We start from the raw sequence: 25,586 nt of genomic DNA, 5'->3' as shown, positions 1-25,586 counted from the left end.
TTGTCTTTTCGTTCTCATTCATTTCAAAGTAATTTCTATTTCCCTTGTCATTTCTTCTTTGATTCATGAGTCATTCAGAAATGTGTGGTTTAACTTCCAGATATTTTGGGGTTTTTTCTCAGGTATTTTTCTGATATTGACTTCTGTTTAATTCTGTTGTGGTTAGAGAACATATTCAGTATGATTTCAATGCTTTTAAATTTATTGAAACTTGGTTTTAGCCCCAAATTTGGTCCATCTAGGTGAATGTTTCATGGGCACTTGAAAAAAGAAAGCATAAAGGGTGGAGTGTTTCATTAAGCAAAATAAAAAGGCAATTAAGCCAAGTTGGTTGACAGGGCTGTCCGGGTCTGTGCTCTAAATTCTTAATGAATAAATGTCTGTCTACTTATGCTATCCGTGATGGACAGAAGACTGCTGAAATCTCCATTTGTAATTGCAGATTTGTTCATCTTTTCTCAATTCTGTCAGTTTTTGCTTCATGTATTTCTTTTTCTATTTTTGGAAGAGAAAACTAACGTGAATTTGAACTTAGGTATTTTGATCATATTAGAGATGATTTTAAAACATCTAAATGACAAAATGAAATAAGACCACACTTGGACCACTGGCTTTTGATGGCACTTGGAATCAGACTGAAACTGTTCATCACGACCTTTCCTGCCCTGTGGAACCTAGTCCCTGTTTTCTTCTCCAGCCTCATCTCATAGCATCTCTCCCAAGTCCACTTTTCTTAGGCCAAGTGTCTGTATTCTAGTTTCTCTAACACCAAGTTCAATCTGCTCTCAGGGTTTCTAACTCGCCATCCCCACTTCCTAAAACACTCCTTCCCTGGATCTTGAGAACATTCAGAGCTCAGCTCACATGTGCCTCCTCCTCGGAGAGGCCTTCTGTGATTCTTATTCATTCTCATTTTCTCTCATCTCTCATCCATTCATCTCTCTCTCACAAACACACATGTAGGAGCACACACGTGCACGCGTACACACACACACCTTGTTTACAGAGCTTATGACTATCAAAAATTATCATATGCATATGTTTTTTACTTCTATATTATCTACCTCCCCCAACACAAAATAAGTTGCATATGGACAGGCCACATATCTCTCGTTCTCTGCCACATTTGCAGCAACAAGAACATTGACTGTTACGTGGAGAGAGCTCAGGAGAAAGAACAAAGAAAGGAAGGAGGAAGGGGAGGAGAAAGGAATTAAGGAAAGAAGAAAGAAAGGAAAAAGGGAGGGAGGGAAAAAAAGAAGAAGGATGAGGGAGAGACGGAGTTGAATGAATAAACATCCAACTTAAAATGTTTTTACCTACTTCCTTAATGCAGTTTCCATTGTCAATGTGCACGATAAGCCAAAAAATTATTTTAACATTCTCTAGGGGAAAAAAATCAGTATTTTCTTCATCTCTGCACATAAACTGAAGCTTTACTTTCTATCACAGCAGCTGTCAAAATGGAGCACCAAGAAGAAAGATGTTTTGCCTTTTAGATAAATTCCAGTTCATTGTGCTCCCGGCTGCAAGCAATTTACCTTCATCAGGCTTAAATTACACAAAAGAAAAAAAAAAAAATGAAGCATTACTCAGATTAGAACAAAAGCTAAAGGGCAAAAATAAGGAAACAATTTGCCTAACAGGTTCACTTCATCACTGCGATTTCTCCAGATTTTAAAGAATAAAAAACAGTAACCCAATACCTGCTTACTAGATAATTGTGGAATGCATTTACCCTTGTTTCTATATGTGAACCACCACAAATTGCCTGAATACTGATTAACTTTTGAGCAGAGATAACATCCAGAAAAGGCAAACGATCCCAATTTGCCACCACAATATTTTGCAAAAATTAGTGGAAAGAATTGTATTGCTTTTTATAAAATATCAATGAAAATTTTTTATAATATACAAAGGTAACTTCTTATATTGCTTTTTATAAAATATCAATTAAGAACTTTCGAAAGTATTAAGTATAAGTGGCTTCTATGAGAAATTTTGAAATTTAACCTCCTAAAAAAGTTAAAAAGGGAAAAGAGAAATATGGAAAAACTCTTGCAAGACATAATACTTGTCCTAGGCTTTGCCAATGAGATACAAACACTAGGAAGGAGGACAGATTGAGTAACTGCTAAAAGGTCCTACCAAAATTGACTCATTCGACACAGCATTTACTGAGTGTTTTCTAAGAGCCACTGTGCTATGCACTGGGGATGCAATGCTGTAGACAGAGTTTTTCCCATAAAGGGCTTAAGGGTTGACGTAAGGTCCAGACAACAAAGAACTAAACAAATAAGATAACTATAACTTATGGTAAATGATACAAAGGAATTAAATATGATGCTGAGATGGATGATAAAAAGAGGAAGATGTATTTCATACAAAATGTCAAAAAGACATCTCTGAACTCTGAGATGAACAAATTACAAAGCATTTCACATTAGGAAAGGCTAGAATACCTAATCTCACACCTTCTATTCAATACTGTATTAGATGTCTTAGCCAGTGCAATAAGGTAAGAAAAGGAAATAAAAGTTATTCAAATTGGAAAGGAAAAATTAAAACTGATTTTATTCATAGACAACCTGGTTATCTATATAGCACATCCTATCTACAAAGTTACTACTAGAATACATATGTGAATTTAGCAAGGCCACAAAATACAAGGTCATTAGATAAGAATCAATGACATTGTGACATACTCACATCACACAATTTTAAAATGGAATTTTAAAACAAGTCCATTTGCAATGCCATCAAGGAACAATTAGTACTTAGGAATGAATAAATAACAAAAATGCAAGGCCACTATCTGAAAACTACAAAATATTACTGACAGAAATTAAAGAAGATCCAAATAAACAGAAAGTATTCAGTTTATGTATTGGAAGACTCAGTATTGCTTAGATGTTAATTCTCCCAAATTGATCTTTAGTTTCAATGCAATCCCAATCATAATCACTGCAGACTTTTTAAAGAAACCAATAAGCTGATTCTAAAACGTTTTTGGAAATGCAAAAAACCTAGAATACCCAAAACATCTTGAGAAAGGCGCAAAAAGTTCAAGCACTTATACTACTCGATTTCAAGATTCATTATACAGCCATAGTAATCAATACAGTGTGGCACTGGCATAAGATTAAATCAATGGAACAGAATAGAGGATCTGGAAATACACCCACACTTGTATGTGGTCAACTTTTTTCAGCAAACGTACCAAAGCAATTTATTGGGAAAAGAAAGTTTTGTCAACAAATGGTGCTGGAAAACTTTATATCCAAATAGGAAAAAAAAAAAAAAAAAAAAAAGATAATCCTTACCTTACAAAGTATTAAATTAAGATTGATCACAGAACTAAATGTAAAAGCAAAAATTATAAAGTTTCTAGAAAATATATAGAATATCTTCACAGAAAATATTCATGCAGAAGATTTCTTATACAGGATACAGAAAGAAATGATAAATTTGACTTTCTCAAAATGTAGAACTTATGCTCAATAAAAGACACTTAAGAAAACAGACCACCCACAGACTGGGATAAAGTATTAAAAAACTTAAATCTGAAAAAGGTATGTACCCAGTTTATGTACACATTTAACAAACAAACAAACAAACAGGGGCCGGCCCGGTGGCGCAAGCGGTTAAGTGCACACGTTCCGCTGTGGCGGCCCGGGGTTCGCCGGTTCGGATCCCGGGTGTGCACCGATGCACCGCTTGTTAAGCCATGCTGTGGTGGCGTCCCATATAAAGTGGAGGAAGATGGGCATGGATGTTAGCCCAGGGCCAGTCTTCCTCAGCAAAAAAACAGGAGGATTGGCATTGGATGTTAGCTCAGGGCTGGTCCTCCTCACCAAAAAAAAAAAAAAAAAACTCTTACTAATCAATTTTAAAAAGAAAAACAACCTAATAAAAGAATGGGCAAAAAATTCGAACACTTCCCAAAGGAAGAGATATGAACAGCCAACAAACACATAAACAGCATTTCGCAACCAAGAGAAGGGCAGAGTCAACAAGACTGACAACGTCAAATGTTGGCACCAGAACTCTCCTTCACTGAGGAGCTATACAAGTTTGGACTCCTCAAGCCTCTGAATCTCAACAGGCAAAGAAGAGCTTTACTGTGCTGGCTGGGGTGACAGATCCTGACTACCAAGGGGAAACTGGTCTTCGACTCCACCATGGAGGGAAGGGAAGAGAAAGGAGAAAGGAAGGGAGAAGGAAAGAGAAAGAAGGGAAAGCTCTTTCTTAGAGTCAAATGCCCACCAACAACTGTAGAAGCAATGATGGAGTCAGAAGATCAACAGGTGCTAAAACCAGTCCGTGAGAGTCTGATGAGGAACGGAATATTTACATAGTCTCAAAGGTAACTTCCTGTAAGTCACTTATCACTGACAAAGGGAAAGCTCGGCACTTCACAGCGGAGGACCCTGGCAGATACCCCCCTTGAGCAAGTGATCGACATTCACATCACCAGCACCGGGACAGCGCGGCGTCACGGCGCACTGAGGACAAGACAGCTCATCTGCGGTCTCCTGACAAGAACGCACGATCTGAATCTAACTGCTGTGAAACTTGGAACAAACCAAAATAAAGGGACATTTTACAAAACAATTGGCCTGTACTCTTTAAAAACGTTAAAGTCAAGAAACACAAAGAAGGCTAAGGAGTTTGTCCAGGTTAAAGGAGACTCAAGAACTGGGTGCGGGTGCCATCTGTGGTTTCAGGTAGCCACTGGGGGTCTTGGACCGTTCCCCTGTGGATAATGGGGGACTGCTGTAGTGCCTATAAGTGGGCCACAAACTGGGATCTAAAATTTCTAGAAGCCAATGCCTGATCACTTACACGGTTCTCAGTATCTACAGGATGTTTCTCGTAAAACGCAAGTCTGTATGGAAGATAAAATCATGCACACCAAGAGGCATGGGACTAAAATGAGTAATTACAAAGGTTCTTGGTAATGCAGGGGTCGGAAACAACTACTCTGACACATCCAGGATACACAACGTCCTTTAAAGTGAAAAAAAAGGAAATCTTAAATGATAAATAGAAAAGCAAACTCATAAATAAAGAAAATAAAAGCATACAGATATAAAAATTGAAAACTCCCATCAGATGTCATGTCCTTTCCGGCTGAGTATTACAACCTAAACTCCCAATGAATAATTCTCTCTTTCATTTCTTCCAAGTTCCCACAGGAGTAAATAAATATAAACTGCAATGAACATTAATTATATTTATTTATTTCATGTAAACCTTAAATGTATTTATTTTTATTTGAGTCTACTTATCAAACTAGAACTTTCAGTTCTTGACTTAAAACTTCACAGAAGGAGAAAATTATAAATGAAATGTAATTCAAGAATATTGTAAATGGTTAGGTCTTCTAAAATCCAAGTTATCCATCCCAGCGTCAATTTAAATTCAGCACATATGTGTTCAATAAAATATTCTCAGATTAATTAACGGGATCATTTATTTAGATAACGGGGAGATTTGGGGCCCTGAATCTTAATAGTCCAGTTGACAAAAGCACAGATGGTAACGAAGGCGGCCAAAGAAAAACCCATAATGTCCCAAGCAACTGGCTCTTAACTCAAAAGAAAACAAAAGAAACTGAAACTGGGAGGAAAATGTGAAAATATAGTGGCAAGAAAAGTATATCCAAACTCTTCTAATAGTTAGATTACTTTCAGCCTTTAAAACATTTTATCAAGAAATGATAGAAAAGAAAAAATTTCTGGCTCTGCCATCGTGCTCTTTCCAGACTGTGGTCCATGTCTTCACTCATCACAGTTCTGCGCACATCTAATAGTAAACAAACAAACTGACAATTAAAATAAAGTGAGATTTAAAATAATTTAAAATGAAGTAGAAATATTATGCCAATAAGCCATCTGATTTATGTTTCCCAAAGACTTCTCCAAGAACAATGATTAAAATCGGCATTATGGAAATTAGGGTCTCAGTGTCCATCACAGCTTAAACATGGCCAGGACAAAATGGGGGCGGGGCTGGACACGCTGAGTCTGAGCATAATCTTAACAAGGAAGAAATAGAATATGAGTCAATCAATTAATACGTGTGTTCACTTTGTAATAATTCATGAGGCTATGCACTTGTATTGGAGCGCTTTTCTATATGTATATTTCAATAAAGGTTTATTTGAAACAAAAGAGAATCAACCAGTAAGTTATTTATGTCATGATACTATAAGTGTAAAATTAAGGGGTTCTCAAAGCAATTATAACCTGATTGGAGGTACTGATAGACATACATAAAGATAACACTTAATTGCGTTGCATTAATTACGTGCCAAATTCGCTTCATAAGGAGAGATGTATTACTTCCTTAGACCACCGCACAGCGACCTCACTCGGTTCCCTGCTGCTCATCCAGTCTCCTTTCCAATTCACCCCGTGTGCTGCTACCCCAGATCTGATGCCGTTCCCCTGCTACTGAACTTCTCACTGGAGTTGCACAGAATGTTGGACAGACCCAGCCTCCTTCATCTGCAGTGCCCACCACACTCTGCTCACAACCTCCCCTGCACTGGAGCGCAGCATGCACCCTACCTGCCCAGCGCAGCCGACGTTAAGCCCTTGTCACTCAGCCTGCCACGAGCCCCGGTACCTTCACACGTGCTCCTCTCTGTAACTGAAACAAACTCCTCTTCTCTCGGTACCCATAGCCACCTGACAATTCTCCTCCACCCACTTTTTCCACTCTCTTTCTCACAACCATTCATCCCCTCCAGACTTCACCTGGTTAACGCCCACTGGTAGAGTGGGACCTTCAGGACTTCAAATGGGCATCACGTAATGCAGTCGACTTTGAATGACCCCAACCCCAGGCTAGTTGAAGGCGCTGTCCCTCCTCTCTGCTCCCATAGCCCTGCATTCTCAGCACTTTCAAGGCATTATCCCACTATATTTCACTCTTCTATTTTCATTTCATGAATGGATACAATGGGTCAAAATTTGCAAAATATATTAAAAGGTATAAAGTGAACAGTTTCCTTCCCATCCCTGTCCCTCATCTTCCCGGTGGGACCACCACCATCACCTCCAAGGTAACCACGGTTACCGGTTCCTGGTACGCGTCTTTTCAGGGAAGTGGCGTGTGTCACTTCTGGGCCAAAGCTGTTAAGACATCGGTGTGACTTCTTTGCCCTCTTTCACACAACTAGATGCAGAGGACTCCAAGTGCTAAGGAAGCCCAGCGCCACAACACGGCCAGAGCTCAGCGCGTGGAGGGAGGCCTCCCGATAACCTGAAACACTGGCCTGCACTGACACCAGGCGAGAAAGAAACTTCTACGTGTGGAGCCCCTGACATTTCCGGTCTCTTTGTTATAAGTGCTTGTGTTAACTTCTAACACAACACAGAGGCAGGTTCAAATATGAACTCTCATTTTCCACCATACCAGACACACTGTCTGCAGCAGCCTTTTTCCACAACACTCTACCTTGGAGATCTTTCTCTACTCGTCATGAAGAGCTACTAGGTTCCTCCTTACAGCTGCATGGTATTCCATCATGTGGAATTTACATAACGTTACATAATTTACATAACTTGGCCCCTAATGATGAACATGTGGGTTGTTGCAAATATTTCGCTTTTACAGAACTGCTGCAAGAAATAACCCTCTCCATACATCATTTCTCATGTGTTCAAGGATATTTGTATCGTCAGAGTGAAACTTCAGAGCCAAAGTTACATAGCCACTCTGTTATTTTAACAGACCTGGCCAAATTACCCCATGGAGTAGAAGCTATTTATATTCCTGCCAGCAGTGGGTCACAGTGCCTATTCAGAGACCCACAGCCACACCCAAAGCGTTACTGAACTTTTGGATCTTTTGCCAACTTGAAAGATGAAAAAATCAAAGAATGTTTCAAAGTAACTTTAATCCGCATTTCTTTTATTTTTTCAGTAAGGTTAAAAATCTTTCCAAATGTTTAGGTTCCATTTGTTTTCCCTTTTTAATGACCTGTCTTTGTAAGCCTTTGCCTGTGTTTACCCTGGGTCATGGGTCTTCTGCTCACAAGTGTCTAGGGCCTTTCTGTACCGGGGTTTGCAGGTCAGGACAGCTACTCCAGAAGTCTTCCAGCTCTCCGCCTCTCGGGTACTCCGTCTGGGTGATCCGTGTGTTCCTCGTCACGTTCCTCGTGTTAATAAGCACATACCTCTAGCATTTCCCCATTAAGCATGACACTGGTCTTTGGAACAGACAGCTGGCATCATGTTAAGATGGCAGTAAGTCAGGTTATTTACTCATGGGCTCGACGAGGGAACTGGCCTGCTCTTGTGTATTTTCCTCTCTGATCCTCAGCACAACGGCTGGGACTTTCTCAGCTCAACAAACATTTGATAAATTTACTAAGGGGAGGACCAGCATGGCTTGCAATACAGTCAGATAGTTTCAAGAAGTAAAGTACAAGCTGGTCGTGGAGAGACTAATGGGCTGGAGAGAGTCAGAGGAAAGAGCGGACAAGTGCTCAGAGGCAGGAAATTCAGTTGTGACAAGGAGTGAGACTCAAATCTGGGCAGAGCAAGTTCCTAAAGGGAGGTGGTGGGAAGGATGCTTTATTTCATAATAATACGCTTGAGTGTGCTAGGACAAAGCACACTCGTCCAGCAGGCAAAGGATCCATTTAAAAGAATACCAATACCAGGTACTTATTTATCGGTTACACAGTACTCAGTGTTCGCTGAAAGCTTCGAGATGCCAAAAAGCCTTCTGGGGAACAGTTTTTAATATAAGCGGGCAATTGTTTTATAAAAAATTAAAGCTCAGATCTCACATCCAGGTCTGAGGATTTCAGAGCCAGGCTCTTTCTCCTAAACACAGCAGGCCCTGAGCAAAGCTGAATTCTTACCCCTTCCCCCTCCCCATGGCCCTCCTCATATGACACTCATCTCCCACCACCTGTCCCCAGATGGCCCTGCGCGTCCTCGTCCCATTCTCTAAGCCGACCTAAAATAGGGACCTGGTGTTGACCCCATGTACTAACAGTGCCTACCTGTCGCCTCTCCCCGAAAATTTCTATTAGAATGTGCAAACGTTATCAAAAGCCTTCGCCTTCGAGACGCAACGGAACCGTGACAGTGGAACAGCAGGTGGCGAGGTTGCCACTGCCAACCCGCTGGGGCGAGAAGGTCCACAGCCCACCGCTGGGGCACCTCAAGTGACTTGTGGTCGAAGGTGCTTTTCATATTTGACATGAAATCTAATGAATACGAATGACGACTTACTACAGCAATGAGATGGTTTGTGTGATTGTGTTGCCCAAATTCATTTTAACTTATAACCAGCTGACTACAGTAATCTGTCAATTAAATGACATAGTATTTTTAAAAGTCATATGGTAAGCTTAATTTTTTACAGGCAGTTACAGTCAGTGCTTTATACCATCTCCCAGAAGTGGGGATGTCGCCACGGGAAGCAACCTGGCCTTATCAATGAACATTCCTTCCACACTTTGTGCGAGGAGTGGGCCAATTACACAGCTATCTGCTCCAAACAGCTGCCCAGCTGCTCCCTGTTTCCAAGGATGTTCACGCTATCACCATCGCAACAGCGCACAGATGCCCACGAGGGCCACGGTGAAGGCAATGGAGGGACACGGGGTGTATGATTAGAGATGGCTCCTCCTTTCTCGAAATTACTTCTCCCCCGGAATGCTAACATCAACCTGAGAAAATCATCACACAGTGTACAAATACACTCTTTCCACAGAACACTACAAAGAAGAGTTTATAGTAATGGCAGTTGAAAGGATTTCATGCAGAAACAGAAAGCCAACAAAAAAGAAACAAAAAGGGTCGATTCCTCTGCTGTGTAAAACACTGAACCAGAGGCTCCTGCGTTACAGGGGAAACAGCAGCAGAGGTCATCTTTGGTCTCAAGGAGTGTATCCTCCAGCGAGGGAAGAGCATGACGAGGCACCTGTAACACTACGCGTTCCACAGTAAGTGCCAAATGAACGTCACAGACAGTAGTGACGCAGGAACCTCAGAAAACGGGCTGTTCATGGCCAGAAAGAAGGGGGTTAAGCTAATCCTCCAACGAGTGGATCTCTGAGGAAAGCACAGGCCAGAAGAAGCCCTCGCACAGAGGAGAGAGAAGGCTAATGCAGGTGTAGGTGACCGTGCAGAGCACTCGTCAGGGAAGGCGGGTGCCAGGAGAAATAAAGACTGAGGCCAGGTGTGGTGACTTGAGGGACAGTCACAGGTGAGCTTTATCCTGCAGCGGGGCTTAGCACAGGTTTAGAACATGAACACAACATGACGAAACAATGTTTTCAGATTACCTCCTAACAGGTAGAAAAGGGAATGGAGAAAGAAAATAAAAAGAGGGTGGATAGCCAGTCTTGAAAAATGTGGATCAGGGTACAATCCAAGTCACATTATCCAGTGTCTGGGTTAGGGTAAAATGCAGGAGACGGACAGGCACAAGACAGCCTTGCAAAGCCTTATAGGGCTGGGAACTAGAACATGCCCAAATCACACCACTGTGTCACTCTGTCTCATCATCTCACCTTTCTGTACATTAACTAGGTCCTTTCCTTCCAAAGTTTTGAATAATTAAAGGAAATATACTTGAGAACATATTTATTCCCCTAAATTATGGAAATTAAGTAAATTATCACCCCCCAAAACAGCATTTAAATTCTCCTTGAGTCGTCTTTTCCCTCGCTCCCCATGTTCCTTAGCCAACCTATCAGGTTCCATCTACAGATTATATCCCCAATCCACCTCCCTCGCATCTCCACTGCCCTGAGTGACATAAGCCACCACCAGCGACTTCCGGGATTCGTCTCCCTGCTTCCACTCTCCCACTTTTGACCCCGACAATTCACTCTCCATAAAGAGGCTAGAATGATCTTAAAACACAGAACAGATGTGTTGAAACCTACCAGAGCTTCCCATTCCACGAACAATAAAACCCTGGCTCCTGCCCACCTCTCGCCCCCTCTCCCCGCTTCTCACTCAGTGCTGCCCACCTTGGCCTTCTGGCTGTTTCTGAATCACACTGTGCTCTTTCCTGGCCCCGGCTAATTACAATGTGTTCCCTCTGCCAAGAATGCTGTTCCCTCTCTGCTGAGAATGCTTTTCCACCTGACCTTCACAGGCATGGCTCCTTCCTTCTTGAAATCAATTACTTCCCCAAAGAAACATTCCCTAAACAACTAATTCAAGCAATCGCCTGGTCAGTCTCCTTCCTGTCACCTGCTTTCAGTATCCACGTAGCAGAGATAAGACGCTTAGACCCGAAGGATATTCACAACACCCGCAAGTCAGACGATGCCCACACCCCAGCCATGGTGAGGACACCTACACTCCAGCTCCCGCTGACGCCACAAGCTGTGTGGGTTCAGTTCACTCACTTTGTGCCAATGCTCCCTCCCTTCCTCATCAATAAAACAAAGGGATGGGGACAGATAAAAGCTAATGTTTCATTCAGGCCTAACATTCTACGGTTCCATGAAGTAAACTGGGAGCAGTTTTTATCTCATTCTTTTTCCTGTTTTCTTACTGCTATTTTGACAGGCAGAGGAGGGGAAAGAGAGAAAGGAAAGGAAAAGTAGAGGAAAGAAGGTGGGAGGGAGGAGGGAAGATGGAGAGAGGGTGAGGGTTTGTATGGAGCCACTTCTTACGGGAAATCACTCACACTGCTTTGTCCCGGCAACAAGGAGCTATTTCAGGAAGTTCCCGCACAGTTAACCTGAACTCTACTACTGCCCCATAAGACGCTGCATCTACATGATCAGGGAAAACCTCTTAATTCGTTCATTAGTCAGCTCAGCATGGAGACCCCCCTCTGTCAGGTCAATTCCAGCTCAGCCCATCACCCATCACCGTTTGCAAGACTCTGGGCAAGTCGCTTCACTTCTGAGTGCCGGTCTTCTCACCTGTAAAATGGGGCCACCAACAACCTCCGTGTGGGGTTATTCTGAAGACTAACCTAGCTCTGTAAGTAGAGCCCCAAGCACCCAAGGGCTTGGTAACGGCTGTGATCATCATTCAAACGGTACTGATACAGATCTGCTCAAAGCTTCTACTTTTAGATTTGTCTGTGCTATGGGTAAGCTGGAAAGTGATCATCATCTTCATATCACTATGTGAAGTTATAACGATGGTGTCATATGTCTAGGGTTTTACAGGTAGTCCCAGTTTCATATATTTAACCCATTTTCCCACCAAGAGCCAAATATTTTATTTCAAAAATTACACTTTGGGGTATAATACAGTAACCAGGGCCGGACTTAACCCCCCACCATAACAGCCAGCAAAATGGACAAAATAAATGAAATAATTGTTTTCAGACATGGAAAGGGCTGTGGTCCCTGAGAAGGTAAATAAGCTAGGAGGGCCCCAGGATGGGCCAGATCTCGGCCTGCAGGTACTTTCTGAAATGTGATGCTGGGAGGGGGACCCAAGCAGACCAGGGATCTTGCTGAGGCCAGGGCACCAGGGGTTCAGGGAAGCCAGGTGCTTGGAAACACACAAAAAATAAATGAAAAAACAAGATATATAGCTAATAAGCCAGGAGTAACAACATAACGAACTAGAATATACTCAATCGAAAAGAAGCCATCAAAAGAAGAAAAAAGCAACAAAGTAACAAACAAGAGGATGTGAGTCTTAAGTCCAACTATACTGGTAATTATTTAACTATAAATGATCTAAATAGTCTAATTAAAAGGCAGAGACTAAGAAGAGATGTACCATGCAAACACCAATATCAAGAAAGCTGGAATGATTATACTAATATTAGTCAAAGTGGAGGTCAGAACAATATATTATTACCAGGATAAAGGACATCTCATAACGATAAACGGGTCAATTCATCAAAATGACATAACAATCGTAATGTGCGTGCACCTATCGTAGGAGATCCAGGAATTCTTCTCCTAGGGACTTACCAAAGAGAAATGGCAGCCTATGTTTACCACAAGACGAGTGTAACAATGTCCACAGTGGCTTTATTCATAATTGCCCCAAACTGGAAACAACCGCCATGTCCGTGAACAGGTGAACTGCGTTCAGTCCACACAATGGAATACTATTCAGTAATAAAAGAAACAAAACCCCAGTACAAGCAGCAGTACAGACGAACCTCAAGGAACAACACTGTGCTGAGGCCAATAAACCACACATAAAAGAGTGTATATTATTTGATTTTATCGATGTGAAGTTCTGGAAAAGGCAAGTGTAATCTACTGCGACTGAAAGCAGATCAGTGGGTGCCTGGGGCTGGGGTGAGCTGAATACAAAGGGGCAAGACTGTACTTTTTAAAGTGATGGAAATGGTCTGTAAATGGATCGTGGTAGTAAGTACACAGGTGTACGCTTTTCTCAAAACTCAAACTTAAAATGGATGCATTTTATTGTATACGTATTATACCTCTATAAAATTGTTTTCAAGAAGTAAGAACACAAGCATTCAGCGTATCTATCAGTAAACAAAGAACAAATAAGTAACAATTGGATTCTTATATATGTGGTATCTCATGAGAAGGAAATCAGGCATATTCTGACAAGAATAAATGAAAAAGCAACAATGGAAGAAAAGGGCCTAAATTAATGGGCCCAGTAAGCTGTTCTGTTTCAAGTTCATTTCCATCACAAATTCTGAACCCACTTGTTGGTTTAAGAGTAGAAGCCACAAACAAACTGACTTCAATCTTCCTAAGCAGTGGTCAATTATATGGTGAGCAAATGGAGTCCTAAAGAGCCAACTTTGAAGATGGACAATGTTTTTTAAAAAAAAACTTCTTCTCTCACCCACACTCAAAACAGTGAAAATTTTCATTTAAAAAAACAAAGAGGGGCCGGCCCGGTGGCGCAAGCGGTTAAGTGCGCGCGCTCCGCTGCGGCGGCCCGGGGTTCGCTGGTTCGGATCCCGGGCGCGCACCGACGCACTGCTTGGTAAGCCATGCTGTGGCGGCGTCCCATATAAAGTGGAGGAAGATGGGCATCGATGTTAGCCCAGGGCCGTCTTCCTCAGCGAAAAAAGAGGAGGATTGGCGGATGTTAGCTCAGGGCTGATCTCCTCACAAAAAAAAAAAAAAAAAAAAAAACTAAAAAATTGTTAAAAAAAAAAAAAAAAAAAAAAAAAAAACAAAGACTCGGGGCGAGGCCGGTGGCGCAAGCAGTTAAGTGCGGGCGCTCCGCTGCGGCGGCCCGGGGTTCGCCGGTTGTTGAGCCATGCTGTGGCAGCGTCCCATGTAAAGTGGAGGAAGATGGACATGGGTGTTTGCCCAGGGCCAGTCTTCCTCGGCAAAAAAAAGAGGAGGATTGGCAGATGTTAGCTCAGGGCTGGTCTCCTCACAAAAGAAAAAAGACTTCTGCGGAAAGTAAGTGCATCTTACAAGGTAAGAATATTTGCCCTTCAAGAAGTTGTCCTAGGTTTTCTGTGTTCCACTGATATAAACAGTCTCTTCGAGGGTCTAGAACAACTCTCCCTGCCCCACCTTTGCTGAGATTTCTCTTCTAACCCAAACCATAGGAATCGTCTCTGTTCCTCAGTGAGCAGAAGGCGCTCAGAGTTGGACAGAGCTCTGAGCTTAAGGCTGAACCTAAAACCATCAGGCAGAAGGCAAAGTAGGCGTGTTGATACTCTTCATCAACTGGCCTGCCGTGCAAATCAAGTCACCATAATTCCAAGATGCACGAACAAAACCATTGCCGTGTACCTTCAGCCTCTCATCTGAGCCTTTCCTTTAACTGAACCAGAGGACATGTGTCCCCTGCAAGCCCCTGTCCCTCCCACCCCGTTTTGTGCCACAATTTGTTACAAATCCTATCTTCAAGTCTGGAATTCAATAACTTCTCACCACCTCCATCGCTACCCCACTGGTCCAAGGGTCAGCATCATCTCTCACCGTCAGTTCAAAAGCTGACGGACAACTTTTTTAGGAGAGGTGATGCTTCCTAAGTCCTTGGCATTCTCTAGCAATAGATATTAAGACTACACACATCTGCTAATACTGCTAGAGCACAGAAATTGTTTTCCCTAAAATTTGTGGACGCTGGCAGAGAGAGACCTACCAAATTGAGTCAGCTGCAAATGCTGGCTGACGGGCTAGGCTTACCTCTCGGCTAAGCCAGTGGCTTCCCTGCACCCGGGATTTAAACTCAGGCTTCAAAACATCACCAGGAGCCCCTTCCGTGAATCTCAGGGACTCCCTGGCAGTAGTCAACACACTTTACAACTAACTGGTCGATAGTGACGTGCCAGAGGTCTTTCACATGGATTCTTTTGCAGGGCAAGCTGGTGGAGGGCAGGAAACCCCCTGTGGCCTGATGTGTTCTCTTAGTCAGCCCCACATGCCTTTTTGTTTAATGAGACATTTCCAGTGAAGCCCTCAAAACATACTCATTTGGGCATGTCTCATTCAGCAAAGCACGTAAGTAGACCGGCTACAGAGACATCTTTGTGCATCACCCCCAATTCTGGATTGTAGTATCATTATATATTAAATAGGAATTATACAGTGATATGTTATTTGAAAAAAGAGAGAGAGATACACCATATGCATGCTAACTTCCACACTAACTTTTCCTGGCGATAGGCAGAAAAAAGCAGTCGTGAAGAGCATAACTCTCAATCCAGGCTCTGCCTCTTGGGCGTTGTGTGAACTTGGTCTCGTTTTATCTAGCACAGGAAACAGCGTGGTGTTCAGTACACAGGTAGCCATCGCTGTCTTAGTTAGAGCTCAGGGCAAGATAGACAGCAACAATTTACAAGATCATAGCTGAAGCTGCCAGCCTGCAGATCAGGGGTCTAGTGGTGACACGCCAGCATTCCTACAGTTCTAGCGTTTAGCAGATGTTACCAGATTATGTTATTCCAGTGAAATAGAGCTCTTCTGAATTTTTCTTGGAAGTGATCATTATGGCTGATCTTAGAACGTGAATGACGCCTTTAGAAAGGAAAACCAGCCCTAATAAACTGGTTTTTTTTAAAACAAGACTACTAAATTTTCTCTTAGATCTGGTTTAGCCTTTTCACCCTCTTTGAAAGCTGCCTCAAATCTCTCAGGTGTCCCAAATTTTCAGAGCTGGAGAGGCTGCTCTGCAGGGCAGGTGGTACCTCCCAGCTCAGGCAGACGCCCACACTAGGAGCCAATACCAGGCTCCATGAAGCCAACACAGATAAGAAGTCAGCTGAAAAGACTGTCTGCCAGGAGGTTTTAAGTAACAGCTTTTCCCTCTCCTCTAGTGTCTCTCCTTTCTGCGCAGCACTTTTATTAGGAAACCCAAGTTGAAACTGCAGAATCTGGGCCCCTAATTTCCCCGGGTTCCCTGGCCACTCCTTGCCTGTTGCTGCGTGGCCTTTTCAATTGAAAATCCAATTAGCTGTGCTTAGTCAAGTGTTTATCTCCCCTATTGGAAAGTTTAAATGGATCTTTAACTCTTTCCCTTGCTGAAAGTCTCCACAAAGGCATGGATAATTGATGCAGAATTGAACGGGGCCCCAGGTTTTTCTTCTCCACGGTGGTTGGTTGCTCTCAGCTGGAGAAAGTTTTATAGATAAAAGAAGGTGGGAACCCGGCCCTGTGACTGTAGTCAGGGGCGTGGGTCAGGGGAAGGCCCTTCACAGTGACAGAGACAAACACTGGCCAACAAAGGTGGACGCAAAAGGGAAAACAAAGATGGAGGCTGGTTCCCAGGTGAAGATTTCCCGCTCCTCAGCCACACAAAAAAGTGCTCAATTTGCTGTAATTTAACCCCAGCCTTTGAATCGGAATTTGCACAGTTATAAACATTTGCAGATTTTCAACATCTATTATGTTTTGAAGGACGAAACACTTCAGGCAACAATTTTATAAACTATGAGATAGATTAGAAACTTTGTTCTTTGAAACTGACAAAAAGGTAATCCTAAAATGTTTACTTCTGTCACTTGTGTTTTGTCCTACTGGGTGGTCTTGTATAATTACCAGAATTTTTTAAATAGGTGCCTATGACATATCTGTGTCCATCTTTATTTTTATAAGGACTGCTTAGAAATTTTTTTTTAAAGGATATTGTCAGGTAGTAATTTCTGCTTTTCCAATGTATTCTTTTTATAATGAAATGTATACTTTTGTTTTCAAAGCTCATGGCAAGTATACTTCTTATGCTTTAACCCCAAATGCCAATTATAATTTATGCATTCTTTCTAGGTAAATGTTCTTTGAAATCATGCTCTATCGTTTGAGGCCAACATAAAAAATATTTAGGAAATCAAAGTGAAAAGTAAAAAATTGAAAAAAAATAAAAGGCACCAGAATGAAAAGAAGTTGAATTGTTTTTATTCGGAAACAGGCTCCTATACGTAGGAAATCCCAAGGATTTTACAATGCTACAAAGCATTGCTGAGAAAAACTAAAGATGATCTAAATAAATGTAGAGACACTGCATTTTCATAAATTAGAAGACTTAATATTGTTAAAATGACAGTTCTCCCCAAATTAATCTATGGATTCAACACAATCCCTATGAAAATCCCAGCAGGTTTTTTTTTTTTTAACAGAAATTGAAAAACCGATGCTAAAATTCAAATGGAAATGCAAAGGACCCAGAAACAGCCAAAACAATTTTTAAAAAAAGGAACAAAGTCAAAGGATTTTTATTTCCTGATTAGAAAAGTATAGTAATCAAGACAGTGTGGTACTGGCATAAGGAGAGACACACAGATCAATCGAACAAAATTGAGAGTCCGGAAATAAGTCCTTAAATTTATGGTCAATTAATTTCAACAAAGCTGCCAAGACAATCCAATGGGGAAAGGAAACTTTTTCAACAGTGTTTAGACAACTGGATACCCACATGCAAAAAGAAATGTAGACCCTTACCTCACACCATACACAAAAATTAACTCAAAATTGACCAAAGACCTAAACATAAGAGCTAAAATGATAAAATTTCTAGAAGTAAAACAGAAGAAAATCTCTGGAGATTTCAGTTAGGCAAAAAGTTCTTAGATATGACACCAAAGTATGATTCATTAAAAAAAAAAAGTATAAACTTGACTTCATCAAAATTTTGCACTCCAAAAGTTATCATTAGGAAAATGAAAAAGAGAAGCCACTAACTGGGAGAAAATATTTGTAAATTATACAGCTGATAAATAACATAAATAATGACAATCAATTTTTACAATGGGCAAAAGATATAAATAGACATTTCACCAAAGCAGATATAAGAATGGCTAATTAGCACAAACATGTTCAATATCATTAACTGTTAGGGAAATACAAATCAAGACCACAATGAAGTACCACTTCACACCCACTCTGTTATTAGTGCCGTCGAGTCGATTCCTTCCCTGTGGACAGCAGAGTGGAAGCCTGCCCGGTCTTTGTGCACCATCCTCTCACCTTCCAGTGCTATATCAGACAATGCTCTGGTGCTATTCATAGGGTTTTTGTGGCCCACTTTTTTGGAAGTGGGTGGCCAGGTCTTTCTTCCTAGTCTGTCTTAGTCTGGAAGCTCTGCTGAAACCTGTCCACCATGGGTGACCCTGCTGGTATGTGAAATCCCAGTGGCCTAGCTTTCAGCACCACAGCAACCATACCCACCAGAATGGCAATAATCACCAAGACAACAGCAAGTGTTAATGACGCTACGGCAAACCTGGAACTCTCATAAACTGATAGAGAGAATGTAAAAGAGTACAGCCACTTTGGAAAATAATCAGTAATTTCTTAAAAAGTTAAACATGAATTGACCATACAGCTTAGCAATTCCACTCTTAGTTATATACCCAAAAGAAATGAAAACGTACATCCACACTTGTACACAAATGTTCACAGCAGTGTCATTTGTAACAGACAAAAAGTGCAAATAATCCAAATGTCCATCGACTGGTGAAAGGATAAACAACGTATGGTCTATCCATATAACGGAACAGTATCCAGCAACAGAAGGGCATGAGGGACTGGTACATACAACATGAACGAATCGCCAAAACCTTATGCTAAGTGAGAAGCGAGATGCAAAAGACTACAGTCTACAGACTGTAAGATTCCATTCACAGGAAATGTTCAGAAAACGCAAATCTACAGAGACAGAAAGCAGATTAGTGGGTGCCTAGGACTGGGGACGGGGACAGGAAGTGACTACAAGTGGGCACAAGAAATCCCTTGGAGGCATGGAATTGTTTTAAAATTGAATTGTGGTAATGGCTGCACAACTCTGTACATTTACTAGAACTCATCAAATGATACACTTACAATGGGTGAATTTTATGGCATGTAATACCATACACCTCAATAAAGATGTTTTTAAAAAAGTAAAAATTGTCAAGTTTTGTTTTGACCAAACGTCACATTTCAGACACCAACATTATTTGACACAAATTCAAAAAGATTCATTTTCAAACTTTGGATTAAACTCTGAAGTCAGTGTTAGAAAATGAAATGTCTTCTGTGGCAATCTGTGATGTAATATTACATTAACCATGATGTTCTTTATACATGAGAGTAACATTTGCACACTTCATGAATTAAGTATCTATTTTGGAGTCTCCTTCTAGTGGGAAACATCCTCCTCTAATAGGAGTGCGTACGCAGACAGAAAAGCTAAGTAGATTGTCCACAGACAGATGGAATTTATCAAATGCCATGTGCCTCTCTTACATATGATGAAATTATTATTTCAGCATATCCTATAGAAAAAAATGGTAACAAAATCATCTTAACCATAACTGACAAATTGATTTCACTGTCTCTTCAATCACCAGTATCCCTTTAAAACCATTCCTTCAATGAGTCGAACCAAGAACACTGTGTCAACATCTTAAGTTTTACTGACAGCAAATCTGCAATCAACTTAATTGATGTCCAGTAAGACATATAATTTCTATATATGGATGAAAAGGAGGATAAAAGCAGCTGTCACCTAACCTTTTTTATTCTGAAAATTGGCAATTAAAAACAAAGAATTAAGCATTTATCCTGCTAGATTATTTTTCTATTTCTGTGTAAGAAATCAGCACGAACTCAGTGACTTAAAAACACCACTCATTTATTAGCTCACAGTTGTTCAGGTCAGAGGTCCCGGTGGGCTCCACTGAGGTATCCTGCTTCGAAGCCAAAATCAAGGTGTTGGCAAGCTGGGTTCTTATCTAAAGGCTCCCGGGAGGAACCTGCTTCCAAATTCATTCAGGTTGTCGGCAGAATTCGATTTCTATGGTTGCAGGACTGGGATTCCTGCGTCCTTGCTGCCTGCCATGGAGGGGTCACTCAGCTGCTAGAGAACACCCACAGTCCTTCTCAGGTGGTCCCCTCCATCTGCAAAGTTGGCAGCAGTATGTCCAATCTTTCTTTTGCTTCCATCTCTGACTTCCTCTTCTGCCTCCAGCCCAAGGAAATTCTCTGCCTTTAAAGGGCTGGTGTGAGTAGATGAAGCCCATCCACAACACAACCTTAATCACATCTGCAAAATCCCTTTCAGCCCAGTTACTCAGGGGAGTAACACCGGAGGCGAAAGTCATGGGAGTTCTCTTAGAATCCTGCCACCCACACCCACCTTTCCTCCATGAACTAAATCTAAAGGCAACTAAACAGCTCGAGTTGATGAGTAAAAGTCATAAATGTGGAGGAATGCCATCATTAGAAAACTCGCCATTTTGCAACTCCCTAATAAAATAATCGATTTAGGCATAGATCATCAATGAAGATGAAACAAACAGCAGATGAGGGCGTAATGCGGAACTTGAGCGCCGACCACATCTGAGCCCACTTTGGAGACCTGACTACAGAGCGACAGCTGCGTGTCGTGTGCCTCCTGCTACAAAGCACACGGCACCACCTGTGAAGGCTTCTTGCCACAAAAGTCGAACCAAATCTAACCAAGCGGTTAAAGCTAACTTTCAGTTTACAGCAAATGTAGGAAATAGAAGAAGCAAACAGAAAAACCCAGAATGTGGAACGTTCTACAATAAACCTGGCCCGGTTTCTTCAATAAGTCAATTACCTGTGCGGGGAGGGGGCAGGGGGGGTACCTGTTCTAGATTAATAGAGACGTTACTACCAATTACAGTACAAGAAGAAAATCTGGATCCTGATTCACACAAACAAGAGTAAAAGGACATTTTTAGGTTAACCAGAAAAATCTGAACATAGACTCAGTATTAAAGTAAGAATCATCACTTTCATTGGCTGGGATAAAGGTGTGAGGTAGTATACGAAAACATTCACGTGTTTTACAGATGTACATGGGGTTGAAACGCCATGAGGGGTTTGCTAATTGCTTTAAAATATTTCAGCAACCACAAAAAGAGGGGATGCACAAAGCAAGTATAGCAAAATGTTGAAAATTATTGAATCTGGGTGATGTATATGCATGGGGTTCGCTATTATAGTCTATTTCTGTGTATGACTAGATATTTTTACAATAAACAATTCATTTAAGAGCTTTCATTCGTTGAGCATCTGCTGAGAACCAATCACTGTTAAGGGCTTCATGTAACATTTCCTGCCAAATCCTCACAACAGCCTTATGAACGAGGTACTGTTCTTAGCCCCACGTTTACAGATAAGAAAACTAATGAAATAACTACCAGTTTGGGGTGTAGCCAATAGGTCTGCCAATCACCCATCACCACAACAAAGCCTCAAAGGCCAAGTAAATGAAGGATTTCTAAGTTTCGTTTCACAAAACATTTTTACGCATCTGCTGGGCAGTCCGCGGAACCCTGCATTAACCATCAGCATGGGGGCGCTGGAAGGTACGGGAAGAGAGAAGAGTTTTGGGCAGAAAGAGAAACACGAGAAAACCCCATAAGTCAACTAGGCGGTGACGCACGGAGACGGTCGTGGAAAGGGGCAGACGGAACAGAAGGGAAAGGGAAAAGGAGCGTGCTGACACAGGAGGACAGAGGAGCAGGGAGGCGGACAGACGTACTCCTACCACCGTCCACCTTCCACTCTTCCCCACTCCCGATCACCAGCCAGCAAATGAGAACGCCACACGGCAGAAGGAGGGGCCAGACAGACGGGGCCTAGACACACTAAATACACAGCTGTGTCAAAACATAATGACAGACCCGTGTCTGGTGCACCCACCTTGTGCGCTCTCCTCAGCCCCACCCCCACTCCATCGCTGCTTCTCCCTGTGACCTTCCAAGTCCAAACTTCGCTGAAACTCCTGCCCAGCTCACCAGCTCCAAGCAAAGCAGAAGGAAGGGAAGAAGGAATTATTTATCTAAATAATTTTTAACTTTTTTAACAGTTCAATTGAGACAGAAGTCACAGACCATCAGGGCCCAGTGAAGCTGCTCTCGGGGAAGAATTTGTGGCTGGAGCTAAGGTACAAGGCCACATGCATGCCACTGGGTGCTCAGATCAAAGGCTCCTGGAGCCAGCTTCAGGTAAGGTTTGATCAAAATAGAAAAGACAGGGGGCGGGCACGGTGGCGCAAGCGGTTAAGCGCGCAGCCCGGGGTTCACCGGTTCAGATCCCAGGCACGCACTGACGCACCGCTTGGCGGGCCATGCTGTGGCGGCGTCCCATATAAAGTGAAGGAAGATAGGCACAGATGTTAGCCCAGGCCCAGTCTTCCTCAGCAAAAAAAGAGGAGGATTGGCAGATGTTAGCACAGGGCTGATCTTCCTCACAAAAAAAATAAATTAATTAATTAAAAATTAAAAAAAAAGAAAAATAGAAAAGACATGTTTGGGAGTCGGCATGTGTGTTGGGGGGGATGGCAGGCAGGAAAGGGGTTACAGGAAGAGGAGCAAGGAGCAAAGACACAAAGGGAGAAGGAATCCTCAATGCATTTCAGAGACTGGAATGAGAGCTGCCAGGGAGAGCAGGTTTGTTACAATCCACCAGTATGTCTTAACCACAGGGAACCACTTGCTCAAATTATATGTTAAAAAATACCTTCCTCTCATAGTAGCATTTTTCCTAATAGCCAAAAAGTGGAAAGAACCCAAGTATCCATCAAAGGATGAAGAGATAAACAAAATGTGGTCCATCCATATAGTGGAAAATTATCAAGCATAGAAAGGAATGAAGTCCTGATGTAGCTACAACACGGAGGAACCTGGAAGAGATCACGCTGAGAGAAGCTGGATGCAAAAGGCCACATGTTGTATGATTCCATTTATGGGGAGTGTCCAACATGGGCAAATCCATAAAGATAGAAATTAGATCAGTACTATCTAGGGGTTGGGGGGAGGGGGAGAATGGAGAGTGACCGCTAAGGGGTACCAACTTTCTTTTTCAAGTGTTGAAAACATTCTAAGATGAGACTGTGTTGATGGCTGCACAACTTTGTGAATAACTAAAAACCACTCAACTGTGAACATTAAATGGGTGAATTTTATGCTATGTAAAATACATCTCAATAAAGCTGTAAAACATTTCTTTTAATTTTAACTAATAATTCTTTTTTTCCCTTCTCTCCCAAAGACGTGGAGTTTCTCTCTCTTGTTATCATGACAGTTTTATTTTCTGTTCTTTTGGTACAAAATCAGAAGCAAAGGAGAGCATTTATGTAGATGACAGCTAACCAAATTCCATGAAAACAGTGAGAAGCAGTGACATCAAATGAGGTGAAAGCTAAACCCTTTTAACTGACCTGTTTCCCCGCCACATCCTGATGATCAAGATGAAATTTTTCTATGCGGCCAAGGGCCATCAGCTCTCCACACACGTCCACACAGCACAGACAGGCCACACGTCATCTGCTTCTGCAGGACACACCATCCACCCTTTGACCATGTATTTCATAAGTTATCACAGAAACTACGTCCACCGGAGACCACCTTAATAGAGGGCTAATTTTTGTAGACCAGGTAAAAACTGGTTTACAAAATCCAAAGACTTTCTGCCCTGGTTTCTGCTCTACTTGAACAAAAAAAGGAGTATCACAGGGGCCGGCCCAGTGGCACGGTGATTAGGTTCGCGTGCTCCACTTCTGGCAGCCCGGGGTTCACGGGTTCACGTCCCGGGTGCAGACCTACACACCGCTTGTCAAGCCACGCTGTGGCAGCATCCCACAGAAAGCAGAGGAAGATGGGCACAGATGTTAGCACAGGGCCAATCTTCCTCACCAAAAAAAAAAAAAAAAAAGAGTATCATAACTCTTTCTAAAAAAAAATCTATCCAGTTCTTACTGGGTGACCTTCTTGAGTACATTTTATATTCCCAATAGTCTTTAAAGGATGATAGGAGTAGAGGAGAACTGTGAATCAGAACAAGTTTCTGCACCCCCAGAGTCTACATCCCCATACCCGGAATTATCTCTAAGAATATTCAGTCTCAAAGGGATCAGTCAGTCTGTGTCTATGAATCACAGAAACAGAACTAAATGCAGACACAGAGCTCTAGGGAACTTCAGTAAGTAATTTCCTCTAGTATCAAAATAATTTAAAAACTAAGACCCAGATCCTCAGCAAAGCTTGTCTGAATAACTGTGGGAAGCAAGCAAGGTGCAAAGAAAGAAAAAGAGCTTCCTATCGTCTTATATTCAGCTATGCATTTTTCACGGAAAAACCCTAGAATTATCTGTTTATCACATCGCTCTGTGCAGATTTACAATACAGCCAGCTGGCAGGCCAAATGATGAATCCTATACTAGTTGAGAACAAAATAGTGTTTAGGAAATTTCTGGACAGCAGGAACTGATTTTGGGGAATGAAAAAAAATAAGTATGTGGACTACAGCTCTTATCTAACCCGGCTGAAAGTCATCTCTAAACAAACTGCCAGCCTTTCAGAAGGCAGGTGAGAACATAATATGCCTCATTTCTTCAGAGGCCTTGAAACTCCACACTGAAGCAATTCCTGTTCAGTCCTAACTTCTCTAGGCGCTAAATGCTGGTAACCACAGAGCACGCCTGCACAGCCACACGTCTGCACCGGCCAAGACCAGCACTGGCCATGATTCGCTGGGCATCAGCCGGTGCGAGATGGATCCTGACCTCCGTGTACACAACAGGGGGAGTCCTGGTGACCCTCTAAGTAGAGACTCTCAATAGAGCCACAGGAATAAGAGTAACTGACGTGTAACTGACAACAATGAGCAGCAGTACAAAACCATAAACCCATGAAAGCTGACCAGGTCAAGCAGCCAGCCCCACACTTTGGAAGGAGACAGCCAACCACAAGAGTGGGAGAACGTTTCTGGAGACACACGCCAACTCGCTGTGACCACGGAAAGTACGACAGCAGTGAGGGAGGCTGAGAACCTCAGAAGCGGGTCCAAACAGAGAGAGCTTCTTTCTGATCACCACCTACCCCATCCTTTGTTTCTGGCAACCCCCAAACTGCCTTAAAACCTAGAGTCAAACTGGTCTGTTTCCCAATAGCTTATTCACAAGATATGTTACTAGGAATATAAGCAATCACTAAGGATCTTATTAATTACATGAAATTTCCTTCAGTCCCCGCTGGAGCTATAAAGCATAGAAAGCATTAGGGCTGCATTTATACGTTACTGCAGCGTCTCCCGGTACCACTCCTGAAATTACAGCATGCCAAGTGAACAAGCAGGACTTACCAATTTTCTGATTAAAAATCTTGTCAAAGGTTATTTCATTTCTCTCCTCAAGATACTTCTGCATCACGCTCCGGATACT

The 25,586-nt window shown here is 42.1% G+C and overlaps 1 protein-coding gene across 4 annotated transcripts in view; it reads right to left on the bottom strand.

Moving 5' to 3' along the window:
• GRK3 (G protein-coupled receptor kinase 3) overlaps positions 1–25,586 on the bottom strand; it is a 118,800-nt gene that overhangs the window by 69,906 nt on the left and 23,308 nt on the right. For 2 of the 4 annotated variants that reach the window (XM_058531665.1, XM_058531666.1), the window contains exon 2: positions 25,508–25,584. The exons of 1 other annotated variant lie outside the window; for it this stretch is intronic. In XM_058531665.1, the coding sequence (XP_058387648.1) occupies positions 25,508–25,584 (77 nt within the window). Of the gene's footprint in view, positions 1–25,507; positions 25,585–25,586 lie in introns of those variants that run through there. One more of the 4 variants, XM_058531667.1, reaches the window with a different exon arrangement.

The sequence above is a fragment of the Diceros bicornis genome, chromosome 35 (genome assembly GCF_020826845.1).
Source record: "Diceros bicornis minor isolate mBicDic1 chromosome 35, mDicBic1.mat.cur, whole genome shotgun sequence".
Lineage (NCBI taxonomy): Eukaryota > Metazoa > Chordata > Mammalia > Perissodactyla > Rhinocerotidae > Diceros > Diceros bicornis.
Note: the sequence above shows the minus strand (reverse complement) of the source record. Positions and strands in the feature narration are given on the sequence as shown.